The sequence below is a fragment of the Capricornis sumatraensis genome, chromosome 1 (genome assembly GCF_032405125.1).
Source record: "Capricornis sumatraensis isolate serow.1 chromosome 1, serow.2, whole genome shotgun sequence".
Classification (NCBI taxonomy): domain Eukaryota; kingdom Metazoa; phylum Chordata; class Mammalia; order Artiodactyla; family Bovidae; genus Capricornis; species Capricornis sumatraensis.
The window spans coordinates 110836851-110851744 of record NC_091069.1 but is presented as its reverse complement, the minus strand read 5'-3'; the positions used below and the strand labels follow the sequence as shown (position 1 = coordinate 110851744).

General features: G+C 46.6%; 1 protein-coding gene across 3 annotated transcripts in view; it reads right to left on the bottom strand.

Moving 5' to 3' along the window:
• Nucleotides 1-14894, bottom strand: part of TIAM1 (TIAM Rac1 associated GEF 1) — a 159110-nt gene that overhangs the window by 68954 nt on the left and 75262 nt on the right. For all 3 annotated transcript variants that reach the window (XM_068971664.1, XM_068971676.1, XM_068971671.1), the window contains 2 exons: nt 8978-9064; nt 3056-3280 (listed from right to left, as the gene is read on the bottom strand). In XM_068971664.1, coding sequence (XP_068827765.1) covers nt 3056-3280; nt 8978-9064 — 312 coding nt within the window. The remainder of the gene's footprint in view (nt 1-3055; nt 3281-8977; nt 9065-14894) is intronic.

The window sequence follows — 14894 nt, the reverse complement described above, 5'->3', positions numbered from 1 at the left end:
GCACACAGATTTCAAAGGCATCTGGTCTGAAGGAGGATGTATGGGTCAGCTGTGGACAGGGTAAGGCTGTGTACCCAGAATATACCCAGATATTCTCAAAACAGGTACCTATGTACAAACACATCTTTAAAATAAAAAAATTTTAATGAAAAGTCTTAAAACTTCACAAACTGTGTATATGCATATACACAGAGACACACACAAATCTTTTCTCAAAAGAAAGAAATACATCAAAACAGTGACTGTGTTTAAAGGAACAAATCATGAGCAATGTCAATCACACCTTATATGAGAGGTCTGTAAAGGGCCAGATAGTATTTTCCGCTTTGCAGACCAGTCATAACTACTCATATCCGCCGCTGAAATGGGAAAGCAGCCAGAGGCAATACATCAATGAATGGGTGTGACGGTGTTCCAATAAAGCTTTATTTATAAAAAGAGGCCACAGCCTGGATTTGGCCAGTGCGTCTTAATTTGCCAACCCTTAATTTTTACCCATAACCTACAGGAAAAACTGAGACAGGAGAAAACATCCAAAAAATGGTTGAGCACACACTGTGATTTGTAGTATGTACACCCAGACCTTATAAAACCCTTTCAATAACCTAAAGTAACCCAACATGCCTCACTTGGGTCATTTTACAGAAACCACTGTGAACCAAGTTTTATGGGGTTGAGCCTGCCATCTTGTGGTCACGTAAAAGAACAGCCTTGCTGGTATTCACTCCCTATCATTTACGCACACACAGCTCCCCGGTCAGAAAGAGAAAAAAAAACGCCACTTGATATCACTTATATGTGGAATCTAAAATACGATACAAACGAACCTATCTACGAAATAGAAACACAATCAGGGACAGAGAAGAGACTGGTGGTTATCTTCCACCAGGGGCGGAGGGTGGGAGAGGGTAGGAGCGGGTGTTTCAGACTAGCAGATGCAAACGGGCATATGCAGAATGGATAAGCAATAAGGTCCTACTGTAGCGCACAGGGCACTATATTCCATATCCTGTGACAAGCCATAACGGAAGAGAATGTGAAAAAGAATATATATACATGCACATGTTATATATATACACACACATGTATATGTGTATCCATATATATATGTATGTATGTTGTTGTTCAATCACCCAGTCATATCCAACTCTTTGTGACCCCAGGAACTGCAGCACGCCAGGCCTCCTATATATTTACATTTCCCAAGTGGAGAAGGCAATGGCACCCCACTCCAGTGCTCTTGCCTGGAAAATGCCACGGACAGAGGAGCCTGGAAGGCTACAGTCAATGGGGTCGATAAGAGTGGGACTCGACTGAGCAACTTCACTTTGACTTTTCACTTTCATGCATTGGAGAAGGCAATGGCACCCCACTCCAGTGTTCTTGCCTGGAGAATCCCAGGGACGGGGGAGCCTGGTGGGCTGCAGTCCATGGGGTCGCTAAGAGTCGGACACGACTGAGCAACTTCACTTTCACTTTTCACTTTCATGCATTGGAGAAGGAAATGGCAACCCACTCCAGTGTTCTTGCTTGGAGAATCCCAAGGACGGGGGAGCCTGGTGGGCTGCCATCTGTGTCGCACAGAGTCGGACACAACTAATGCGACTTAGCAGCAGCAGCAGGAGCAGCAGCAAGTGGCCCCAATGCTAAAGAATCTGCCTGCCAATGCAGGAGACATGGGTTCAGTCCCTGAGTTGGGAAGATCCCCTGAAGTAGGAAATGGCAACCCACTCTAGTATCCTTGCCTGGAAAATTCCATGGGCAGAGGAGCCTGGCAGGCTATATAGTCCATGGGGTCATAAAGAGTCGGACAGGACTAAGCACTCACACTAAATATATATATATATCTGAGTTACTTTGCTGTACAGTGGTAAGTAATGCAACACTGTAATTCAACTATACTTCAATCAAACAAACAAAAAGGGACACAGCTCCCTGGAATGCTTTCCTAAAGATATGATGGGCATATGGGTACTACAAGTGATTGGGATTGATTCTCTCAAGACTCAACTTGTCGAATTCTCCCAGGGAACCACTCAATATGAGGATGAACTATCAGCAGGCATCTGGTGTGATCTATTCTTATTGACCGAGCTTCAGAAGGGACGTTGCAAAACAGGAATACTCATAGTACCTACACTCAGAAGTGGGAAAGGAAGACCTTTTTTAACCCAACTTTTAAAAATAAGTCCCCAGTCCCAGCTTACTAAAAGCCACCCCAGCTCTGGAGCAGATCACGGTGAGATTAAGCAAGAGCCGTATCTATTCACCTGTGGGCTTGTTCCCAGATTCTCCTGCTGAACAAGAATGAGCACCTAAAAGTGAAGAAGCTCTTAGCCCAGTCCCGGGAAACAAACTCAGGAGATGGAGAGACGCAAGCAAGAACAGTGTTGCAGGAAGAGAGCCCGCGTGAAAGATGTCTGGGGAGCCAGAGGATGGAGCTTGGTGGGGGTCCCAGAAGGCTTCCTGGGGCAGGTAGCATCCAAGCTGCTCCTTCTAGAGTGAGCATAAGGTTGTCAGAAGGAGTGGAAGGAGAGGTATAAGCAGGAAAAACAGCAGATGGAGCAGGGGAGGGGTTTCTGCCAATGGGCTCATCTCCAGACTCCAGGTCAGAAGAGCCCCAGGGAAAAGCAGACTGAACACCAGCTCTGGGCACATGTCCGCTCCGGGCTTCTCAGTCCACATCCTCTCCCCTTCCACACAAGGAGACACAGGACCGGGGCGACACAGGAGATGTGCCATGGAAGCAGGGGCAGGACCAAAGCCCAGCATCTTCAGTGACTCCTGGCACTTCGGCATCTCTACATCTCCGCCCACAGTCAAGAGACCGTGGGCTCCATCTACCTATCTTTCCCCCAGAGGACAAACAGCAGCAGCACGACAGAGCTTTCCATTGCAGCCAAGCGGCAATTCCACCAGCATGTAAGTTCCCGGCCCCTTTACACCTCGACATGGGAGCTCAGTAATCTGTTCATCTTCCTCAGGCATCTCACAGGGGCAGGAAATCCACAGAAAGACGCAGGCCACGAGGGGCAGCCCCAGGGCACAGCCATACCTGTGTCGCTGCTGAGAAAGGCGAGGGGGCTCTCGCCCAGGTCGGCCGGGCCGTCCAGCCGGTGGGGCGGGTTCTCCAGCAGCTCTGCTCCTCCCTCCAGCTCGGGGCAGGTCCTCACCAGGAGGCCCAGGGACGGCTGTGCGAGGAAATCTCTGAGCACAGAGGAGTTCAGGGTGCCTGCAGCCCGCTTATTGATCTCGAGAATCTCATCTCCCGCCTTCAGGCCTGCCAACGCGAGATGGAAAAATGTTTAATCTCTCACACACACACACATACATAAAAGCAGTGGCAGCGTCGAATCAGATCGCAGCAGCAGAGGAGCCGGGCTTCTAAAGGGCACACCGAGCTTGCCTGTTAGAGGTGCCGCTGCTGCACACAGGCTGGTGTGCGCCAAGGGGCTCCTTGGGTGACCACGTGGGCTTCGGTTCTGGAAGGTTCTAGACTGGGATATCACAGCAGGCCTGAGCTGCCCTGAACACACTGACCAAACAACCGTATCCCTTCTTGAATCTATGTGCTCTACTGTTAGCCTCTCAGTCCTGTCTGACTCTTTGTGACCCCATGGTCTGTGGCCGGCCAGGCTCCTCTGTCCATGGGATTCTTTGGGTAAGAATACTGGAGTGGGTTGCCACGCCCTTCTCCATGGGATCTTCCCTCACCCAGAGATCGAACCTGGGTCTCCTGCACGGCAGGCAGATTCTTTACCATCTGAGCCACCGGGGGAGCCCATGTGTTCTATCCTAGTTATTGTCCCCCCATTTCGAGGGGAAACGTGGCAATGCGCCCTGATTTCAGCAATGTGTGTGCCATGTACATGCTTGTCTACTGTGGACACGTGTGCACAGTCAGCTAAAGCCTATAAATCGTTGCTATGGAAACAAAATGCAGGCTTCTCCTCGGCTGCAATCACTGAAGGTCATCTCATTCGAAATATATTCAGGGATAAGAGTTTACAGAACCAAATGCAATCATATTTGCTCCCCATACCCTGTCCTCGCGTCCAACCACCTTTTATACAGGCTTCCCAGCTGGTGCTAGTGGTAAAGAATCCACCTGCCAATGCAGGAGATGCAAGAGACTCAGGTTCAGTTCCTGGGTCGGGCAGATCCCCTGGAAGAGGAAATGGCAATCCACTCCAGTATTCTTTCTGGAGAATTCCATGGGCAGAGGAGCCTGGCAGGCTACAGTCCATGGGGTCACAAAGAGTCAGACACGGCTGAGGGACTGAACCACCACCACCACCTTTTATATAAAACTACATCAGGAACTTGGGGTGAGTGGCCTTCTGAAGGTCCCAAAAGGTTCTGCTACTTTTGCAAAGCATTCTGGGGAGCTGCCAAAGCTTGGGACCCAGAGGAGTAGCCGTGAACCAGTCGAGCCTCGGAGGACAGGAGCTTGCGACTGACTCGGGGCAGGTGTGCCTGACATTTGAAGAACTTTGCAGCCGTGTAAGAAAGGGAGAGGTTAGGGAAGACCGGGAGACAAAACACGGGGCCCTTTCAGCTAAGAAGAAGGAAAGAGGTTGAGTCTTATTTTCTAGACTAATGTGGAAACACAAATCTGTAAAAAGGGTGTGACCGAAGGGCAAAAAGGCAAAGGATGATCTTCACCCAGTGTGAAGCCACACAGCCCCTTAGGCGTCCGCAAGTCTCACTCTGATTCCGCAGCGAAGTTCTCACTTCCCAGCTTCCCCGGGTCGCACCTCTAGGCCAGCTTTACTCAGGTTTCCAAAACACTTGAAATCAACTCTCTGTCATAAAAATACTCGAGGAAACATCATGGGTGAGAGGGCAATGGGAGAGAAACGAAAATTTCTCCCCATGCCAGAGGTGGAATTCTAGGAGACTAACCATTCCACTTCTGGGTGAAAGATGCTGGCATTACAACATTTGAATTGAAAATACCAAACTTCCACATGTGAAAGGCAGTTGTCATCTTTGAAGTCCTCTTGGAGACAACTCCTTTGGTTAGGCATCAGAGGCCGTAATAGAAGGAGAAAAAGAAGAAAGGACAAAAACTAAAAACATCTGCAAGTTTTGTTTTGCTTTTTAAAATGAATCGCCAGGTTGGCTGGAATTCCCTGGTGGTCCAGTGGTTAGGACGCCACACTCTCACTGCCAACGGCCTGGGTTCAATCCCTGGTTGGGGAACGAAAGCCCACAAGCCATGCAGTCAAAAAATAAATTGATTTCCTTAAATAACTTTAAAAAAAGAATTTCTAGGTTTGTATGACTGTTTGAATATGAGTTGTATAGTGGGTCAAAGGGCAACCCCTGAAAAAGTATGTCCGTGTTCCGGAACATGGGAATGGGACCTTATTTGGGAACAGGATCTCTGCAGCTGTATTTCAGTAAAAGCTCTTGAGATCAGACCATGCTGGATTATCTGATGGGTCCTAAACCCAGTGACAACCATCCTTGTGGGACAGACACAAAAGAAAGACACAGAAAGTAGAGGAGAAAGTCAGGGGAGGATGGAGAGCGAGTGATGCTGCCACAGGCCAGCAGACAACAGAAGAAGGAAAAGGCAAGAAAGGGCCCTACCCACCGACGCCCCCCCAGAGCCTCCCAGGGACCCCAGCCCTGCAGACACTCTGGCTTCAGACTCTCCTCCAGAACTGTGGCAGAAAACAGTTCTGTTTCCTGAAAAATGTGTATTAGTCGCTCAGTCGTGTCCGACTCTTTCAACCCCATGGACTGTATCCCGCCAGGCTCCTCTGTCCGTGGGGATTCTCCAGGCAAGAATACTGGTAATGGTTTAAATGAGACTAAACGAAATAATCCATGTAGAACTCCTCATGTTGCACTTGGCATGTTGAAGATGTTCAACAGACAGTAACTCTCATTATTAATGTTTGGTAGCAGAAAGAGGAAAACTTTGTTTTTCATTTTGAACCTATTCAAAAATACTCCCCACTTGCCCATGGGTAAAAGTTGTGAAATGTCCTATCTGTCTAGAGAGTTCTAGAGCAATGCCTTCTCAGCCAGGTTCTGTCTTATGGAGCCATCAGGAAGACACTTAGATGGCAGCAATAAAAGATGCCCGATCCCAACCTCAGAGGATTCCAAGAGCAGAACAACGGGCCCAAGATGAACAGAGACACGGGTAAACGCACTCAGATTTCAAAAGTCAATTCTACAAGGACAGTCAATGTGAGATCCAACACGGAGCAGAGGGTGAGAGAGAGAAAGAGAGAGAGAGAGAGAGAGAGCAGGAATATGGGAACTAATCGTCAGCCCATTCCAGGCCAAAAGTCCATGGTGGCTAACAATAATGAATTGTAGACTCAGTGACTGACAGAATATTCAGTTCTAATTAGGCTGCAAGCCACCAACCAGACTCCCCTTGGTGTGTACCACATTCTGGACATTTTAAAAAACACTGGCATCGGGATGGTGTCCAGAGGGCAATGACCAGAGTTTACTCCACCTTCTAATGAATTGTTGAAGGATCTGCAAGGGTCAAATTTGGAAAAGACTTAGCAGCTGTAACACAACAAATATCACGAACTCCTCTGGCTGGCTATAAAGAAGGAGGCTAAATGGAGAATGGAAGCTGAAGGAGAAGGATGTTTTATCATCAGAGTCTGTACGGTCCACCGGGAGCTCTCCAGCACTGGGGAGCTCTCCATCACCTTCACATAGAGGCTATGCTTTAACATCAAAAACCCCAAGTACCACAACAGCATCACTGACTCATGGGACACGAACCTGAGCAAACTCCAGGAGACAGTGAAGGACAAAGGAGCCTGGTGTGCTGCAGTCCCTGGGGTCACAAAGAGTTGGACAAAACTTCACAATTGAACAACCAACACAACCCCAAATCTCTCTCCCAACACAGTCCTCTGCAGGCCGGGTATTGGGATAGTTTGTTACCCACGTGGGCGAATGGACATCCCTCTTGCATCTGTAGAGAAGAGCGTCATAGGGGAAAAGGGGGTTGCAGCACTCAACCGTTGTTTTCATCTAACACCAGGGTTCTTGGATTCAAAGGACTAAAACAGGATGTGACTGAAACCAGGGCAGCGTATTTCCCCACCCCCGCACCCAGCACAGTCACTGCAGGGCTGAAAGAGATAAAAATCAGTTTGGGGTTCAAAGGGGAATAAACCCCACCACCTCTGCTCTTAGCTGAGATACCCTCAGTGAGGGAACCAAACTGGCTGCCTCTGGTCTTGAAAACACGGAAGAAAAATGAAGGAACAGTCACACCCGTGGCAGTTAGCAGCAGGTACATTACTTGGACTTTATTTCCCATGGGTTACACCCTTGTCATCTCTGTGCAGAGCCAAGACTGCAGGGAGCGCTTCTCTGATGCTGACAACACAGGGCTAGGTCAGCAGCACAGGGGCCTTGCCAGCTGAACACCCAGAACTAAGCTGCCCCAGCACGTGGAAGGAGGGAGAAAGGTCAGTCTGCCTTCCATCCATTCTCAGCTGCTTCATTCAGCCATCCCTGAGCAGAGCTAGACACAGGTATCACGTCCAAGCAGAACTGACCGAGACACGTTTAACTTGTACATTCAGTGGGTGTGAATTTGCCACTGCCTGAAAGAAGGTAAAATTCCATAGCAAGATGAAGTGAAGGTGGAGTTTAAGCCCTACCTACCTGCCCAATTCATTTACAATGAGCATAGTGACTTGAAGAAAAAGCGAGAAGAAAGTCACTCTGTTGTTTCTGACTCTTTGCAATCCCATGTACTGTAGCCCACCAGGTTCCTCTGTCCAAGGAATTCTCCAGGCAAGAATCCTGGAGTGGGTTGCCATTTCCTTCTGCAGGGGGTCTTCCCGACACAGGGATTGAACCTGGGTCTCCTGCACTGCAGGCAGATGCTTTACCACTTGAGCCACCAGGGAAGCCCAAGAATGTCTCCCCAAAAAGTCATGTCCACTCAGAATGTGACCTTATTTGAAAAGGGGGTCTCTGCAGGTGTAATCAGGTCAGGATGAGGCCATACTAGAGTAGAGTGCATCCTAAACCCAACGACTGGTGAATGTCATCTGAAGAAAGGGAGACACGCAGGAAAGATCACCCTGTAAGGACAGAGGAGGAAATCAGAGTGATGCGGCTACAAGCCAAGGATGCCCTGGGCTATTAGCAGCCAGCAGAATCTAGAGAGAACCATGGAAGAGATTCTTCCTGCAGGGGCTCAGAAGGAAATGACCCTGCCAATACCTGGATTTCAAACTTCTAGCCTCGTGATCTGTCTGAGAATACACTTCTGTTGTTTTGAATCACCCAGTTTGTGGTAATTTGTTCCTGCAGTCTTAGGAAACTAATATAGGAAGCCAAAAAAAAAAAAAGAAAAAAAAATCTAGGAAGAAAAGATTTTCTCAGTAGAAAAAGGATGGAGTGCTGGGGTTCCACAAGTAGCCTAGACAGACAGTACTAGGAGCTTTTGTAGAGGGGCAGGCAGGCATAGCAGACAAGAGCTCTCTACGGAGGGCAAGAAGCCTGGATCCGGAACCCCGAGACTCTCAACTTCTACAAAGATCCCCCCATGAATGGCAGCAACAGAACATGAAGGAGCTTTGCTAGCTAAGGTGAAGATCAGCGTCAGCTTTGAGCAGTGTGCACCAAAGCACAAAGGGGTCTTCCCGAGCAGCTCCAACCAGACCCCCAAGACCTTCATTCCACCCCAGATGGTAGGGAAAGACAACCCCTTCTGATTCGAAGGGAATTTCCCACCAACCCCATGGAAATGGGCTCAGAATTAGATTTAAAATTCAGGAAGGCAACATTCCTTGCACAATTGAGCTGATGGAAAAAACACTCATATTCCCTGGAAGTGTTTTCACTGTGACAACATTTAAACACTCTTCAGAGGTGAACATTAGGAGCTGATATTTCTCATTCACCAACCAAAGAAATCCAAAAGGGAACTGAAGACAGACAAGTCAAGACAAGATGGTTAACAACTTACCTTTCTTGGAAGCTAAGCCAGTTTCTTTTACACTATTCACGTAGAGCCTTCGAACACCATCTTCTTCCACAGAAGAAAGTGAAAACCCTGGGAAACAGAGACAGCAGGGTGAGACAGCAGGTAACACTCATACCCTCTGAGTGTGGAGCAAACACAGAGAGAATCTGGGGTGAGCCTGGCATGCTCACTGTTTGGGGTTATAGTCTTTCCTTGTTTGTACTGTGTCACAAAGCAGAAAAAAGTATTTTTAGACAACTAAACGAAGCCACAATAAAAATTAACATTACCAACTACATCTATCTCCATACAACCAACTATCAACTCAAGTGGAAAAAAATGACCTTGTTTTTTGCCTTGCTTGATAGTTAATGCCAGTTTTGCTTTTTTTTTTTTTTTTTTTTTTTTGCTGTTCTCTCTGCCACACAAAAGAGAAACAGTTAGCTTATCTCATTTGGGTCCCCTTGACCTTTTTTATCAGTCAATCTATGTCCCAGGACATGTCAGAACAGAACACCTGTACAGTGTGTGTTCACCTATATAGTGCCGTGTGGACACTGCTTTAATTTAGTAAAATTCAGCTAGCACCAAACGGGATAAGTAGCGACACGTTTTACAAATCCTTTTCATATTGAAACTGATGGATCGCACATTCTCCAGGTGTCAGATCATAAGATTATCTTATACTCATCCAGGCTTCCAGAGCTCAGTTAGTTAATTAACCTTGGGCTTTGCAACATCCTTCAAAAAATAAGGCAGAACAAGGCCCTGAAGTTCTAAGTGCTCCCAATCCCATGGCTACAAGCCTTGGTCACTTCTGTTTCTCATATAAAACTCTTTCTGATCAATCAATGGAAAGTCCACAACCAAAACCTACTTTCCCTCAGGATAAAATACTTTGCCAGATAATCCTAAAAGGGCAATGGAAATTAATGCAACTGTAAATATCGGACATGGTTTCTGCTCTGGGAGAAAAATAAGGCTTAGGCAGAGAAAAATATAGTGGTTTTTTAAAAAAGCAAAGAACAAAATAGAATAATTAATTAAGGGACTGGGGCCCAGGGATTCACTGAGACTTCTCAGACTGTGTCAAATGAACACATGTTTTCTTTTTGTACCATTCACAGAAGCAGGAAATAGATACCCACAGGCAGGCAAAACTGCCGAATGCCATCACCCACGGGGGGACCATAACTCCCTCAGATAGAGAACAAGACAAGCTCACCCCTGAGGACTTTCCAGAGTCTTTATTTTAGTCTCGTATTTTAAATTCCATTCTTACAGCAACTTCTAACTTTCAGAAGACTCTTCAAGAAGTCCCACTCAGGGCTTCCCCGGGGGTCCAGTGGTTAAGAATCCACCGTGCAATGCAGGGGACATAGGTTCAATCTCCTGTCTGGGAAGATCCCACATGCCTCAAGGAACTAGCCCTGGGAGCCACAACTGCAGAAAGTTGCTTGCCTAGAGCCCATGCTCCACAACAAGGGAAGCCCCCTAGTGAGAAGCCTGTCTATCACAACTAGAAAGCAGCCCCGCGCTCCAAAACCAGAGAAAGCAGCTGAACAGCAGCAAAGACCCAACACAGCCAGAATGAAAGGGAGGAATGTTAAAAACACTAAGTTCTCCTCAAATAAAAATCATTTTAGACATGAGCCATTTAGATGACATTAGCCTTAACACAGTGGTATTTATGTGCACTTCCACAGAGATTTTCTTTTCCTTTTATCTGTAAGAATAGATACTGAATCAAGGACTGTATCAGGGAAAGGATGAATAGAACCCATTAAAATACAGGCATTTCCTATCTAACATGCTATCATTTTATAAAATGCTGAGACCAAATTTCTAAATTATACTTCTAATTCAAATTTTCTTCTATTAAATATAAAATTAACACACTGTCTGGAGGGGTGATGTGCTGAGAGCCTACAGCAAGCCACCTTAAACCAGAGTCAGAGCAGAAGGCTGAGCTATTCACTTGTGGCTTTCTTTCTTTACCACTAAAGGTGTCCAGAGTCCCAAGGAGCAGTCTCTATTTCAAGATGCCAGCAGTCTGCACACTAGGGGGTAGGTGGGCATTTTAACCATTTCCTACAGTAAGAAATATGTGTTCATTTGTATTAGCTTTTAGATCCCACATATACGTGATATCACATTGTATTTGTCTCTCTCTCTCTGACTTATTTCACGAAGCATAATATTTTCTAGGCCCAGCCATGTTGCTACCAATGGAAATACTTCGTTCTTTTTCATGGCTGAGTATTATTTCACTGTATCTCTATCCTATTGTAAATACTGCGGCTATGAACACTGCCGTGCATGTATCTTTTTGAATCAGAGTTTTCATTTTTTCCAGATATATATAACCAGGAGTGGGATTGCTGGATCCCAGGTAGTTCAGTTGGCAAAGAATCCACGTGCAATGCAGGAGAACCTGGTTTGATTCCTGGGTCAGGAAGATTTCCTGGAGAAGGAGACGCTACCTACTCCAGTATTCTTGGGCTTCCCTGATGGTTCAAACAGTGAAGAATCTGCCTGCAATGTGGGAGAGCAGGTTTGATTCCTGGGTTGGGAAGATCCCGCAGAAGAGGACATAGCAACCCACTCCAGTATTCCTGCCTGGAGAATCCCCATGGACGGAGGAGCCTGGCGGGCTACAGTCCGTGGGGTTGCAAAGAGTCCAACACAACTGCGCAACTAAGCACAGCACAGTGCAAGGTAGTTCTATTTTTAGTTTTTACAGATAGCAACAATCTAATTCCGAGAAAACACATGTAATACCGTCTAAACTGACGGCCACAGGATACAGAAGGAGTTAGTCCATGTAAAGCCAAAGCGCCCACCCCACGGAAAGGCTTAGAGTTACAGAGACCAGGAGGCACCATGCATGTCATACGGTCATGAAAATGAAGGAGGTGATTAAAACCAAGTGAAGAAACCAAAAAAGACAGACTCATTTCCTGAATAACCAGAAGCTTCTTCATACTGAAATTGAGGACCAAAGAAAAATCATGACAACACAGTAAACAAAACAGACGGACTCAAAACCAGATCCAGGACACAGTGAAATGGAGAAAGTGAGAAAAACTCAGACTCCACTGACACAGAGAAGGGGGCTCCCGGGTGGCTCAGCGGTAAAGAACCTGCCAGACAACGCAGGAGATGTGGGTTTGACCTCCAGTTGTGAAGATCTCCTGGAGGAGGAAATGGCAAACCACTCCAGTATTCTTGCCTGGAAATCCCCATGGACAGAGGAGCCTGGTGGGCTCTAGTCCATGGGGTCGCAAAGAGCTGCACATGACTTAGCAATGAGCAGGCATGCCTGCTGACATAGAGGGGACGCAAGACCAAAAATCTAATAGTCTAAGAAGTCTCCAGAGAAAAACAAATACTCAGTTGCTGAAATGATGCATTCTTCCACTTCAAGGCTGCCTAGACGATCATGCTTAGTCTATTACAAAACTATGTGAACTGACTTCAACAACAAGGTCTGAGAGAGTCCTGAGGGCTGAGGTGGAGGGAAGGATGAGAAATTAGGCAAGTGCTAAATCTTTCCATTTGTTTCGTCAGTGGGATTATTAAGTCATATTTTCCTCCCTGAAGTGTTCTACAATAGAAAGCGGTATCTGGTTTTGTATGCTGATGTGTGCTAGGAACTTACACACACTGAAACTGATATATAGCAGGAAGCTGCTCTTAGATGCAAATGTCGGAGAAAGATGGGCTGACTTTAGACTTCTGAGTACCTTTAGGACCGGGGGACTCTTTAACTTCTGTGGAAACACCTAAGCCAACATGAACTGGGCACTGAGAGTAAATGGGTTAGCTGAGCTTATTAGCTATGCATCTTGAGAGTCCCTTGGGCTGCAAGGAGATCCAACCAGTCCATCCTAAAGGAGATCATTCCTGGGTGTTCACTGGAAGGACTGATGATGAAGCTGAAACTCCAATACTTTGGCCTCCTGATGCAAAGAACTAACTCATTGGAAAAGACCCTGATGCTGGGAAAGATTGAGGGCAGGAGGAGAAGGGGACAACAGAGGATGGGATGGTTGGATGGCATCACCGACTCAATGGACTGGAGTTTGAGCGAGCTCCGGGAGTTGGTGATGGACAGGGAGGCCTGGCATACTACAGTCCATGGGGTCGCAAAGAGTCGGACACGACTGAGCGACTGAACTGAACTGAACTGGAGGCTGTCCAAGGTGAAGTCCAGGAACTAGTACAGACAGGACGCAACCAACAGCAACATAAGGATGGAAAGCAAGACTAAGCATCAAGAAACTCCTTGTTTGATACCACCACACCCTCCAAGCATGGGACTCTGTCATTTACAAAAGCAGGGGAGGTCCAGGACAGGACCCCTGCTTCCTTAGGTCAGGTCATGTGAGAAGCACAGCTGACAATACCTTCTGGGTTGATTTCTGATGCCCTGTAGCCCCTTCAGCGTGGAAATGGAAACAGGTTCTGTAACTATTTCAGTCACTTTAATAAAAAGTATAGGGACCTCCCAGGCATTCCAGTGGTTAAGACTCTGCACTCCAACTACAAGGGGCGTGGGTTTGACCCCTGGTTGGGGAACTGAGATCCAACATGCTATGTGGCAAGGCCAAAAAAATAGAAATAACTTTAAAGAAATAAAATTTTTAAAAATATAAAAATATGGGCTGCCCTGGTGGCTCACTGGTAAAGAATCTGTCTGCCAGCACAAGAGACATGGGTTTGATCCCTGTTATGGGAAGACACCCTGGAGAAGGAAATGGCAACCCACTTCAGTATTCTTGCCTGGGAAATCTCAAAGACAGAGGAGCCTCATGGGCTATATAGTCCACGGGATAGCAAAGAGTCAGACATGACTTAGCAACTGAACAATAACATAAAAATATAGCAGTTTTAGGCCGTTTCTGTTTCGGAGGCCCCCAAACCAGTCCATCTTGGAGTCTGACTCCAAGAACTTTGAAACTCAGATCTCTTGCTTTTTGCTATGTTCCTCTCTTACTCAAGAGAAATCAAATAAACCAGAGAGAAAAGAGTAACTGACATGGTGCATTTCAATTCGAAGGACCCAGACATTTATTTGTAGCACTGCTACCGATTACTGCTTTTACTACTGAGGTCATGCTTCTGCTACAATAATAGGCCTTTCAGACACATTTCTCCCTTGCCATCAAAAACATCTGCTAGCTTGATGATGTCTTTCGTTTTAAGGTCAAGAAGTAAAATAGCATGGAGGTATAACTCAAGTGGCCAGGGGTCGGAAGTTAGGTTTTCCTCATTAGGACAAAGTACTTGCCTAGTAAAGGGTCTATAGATTTTCAAATGCGAAAAAGCCCAATAAGTTAATTCAGAGAGAAATGGTAAGCAAGCATATGCAGTAAACTTTGTATCTTTTCACCAGGTATTCTGTTGTTCTTCATTGCTAAGCCCTGTCTGACTCTTTGAGACCCTATGGACTGCAGCACGCCAGGCTCTTCTGTCCTCCACCATCTCCTGGAGCTTGCTCAAACTCATGTCCACTGAGTCGGTGATGCCATTCAACCATCCCATCCTCTGTCACCCCCTTCTCCTCTTGTCCTCAATCTTTCCAAGCATCGGGGTCTTTTCCAATGAGTCAGCTCTTCGAATCATGTGGCCAATTGGAGCTTCAGCACCAATCCTTCCAATGAATATTCAGGGTTGATCTCCTTTAGGACTGACTGGTTTGATCTCCCTGCTGTCCAAGAGACTCTCAAGAGTCTTTTGCAGGACCCCAATTCAAAAGCATCAATTCTTCAGCACTCAGCCTTCTTTATGGTTTTCTAGTCCTTCTCTTTTTTAAAAAGACATGCATATCTTTCTTTGGCCACACCGGGTCTTTCTTGCAGCAGGTGGGCTCTCTAGCGGCACACAGGTTTAACTGCCCTGTATGTGTGGGATCTTA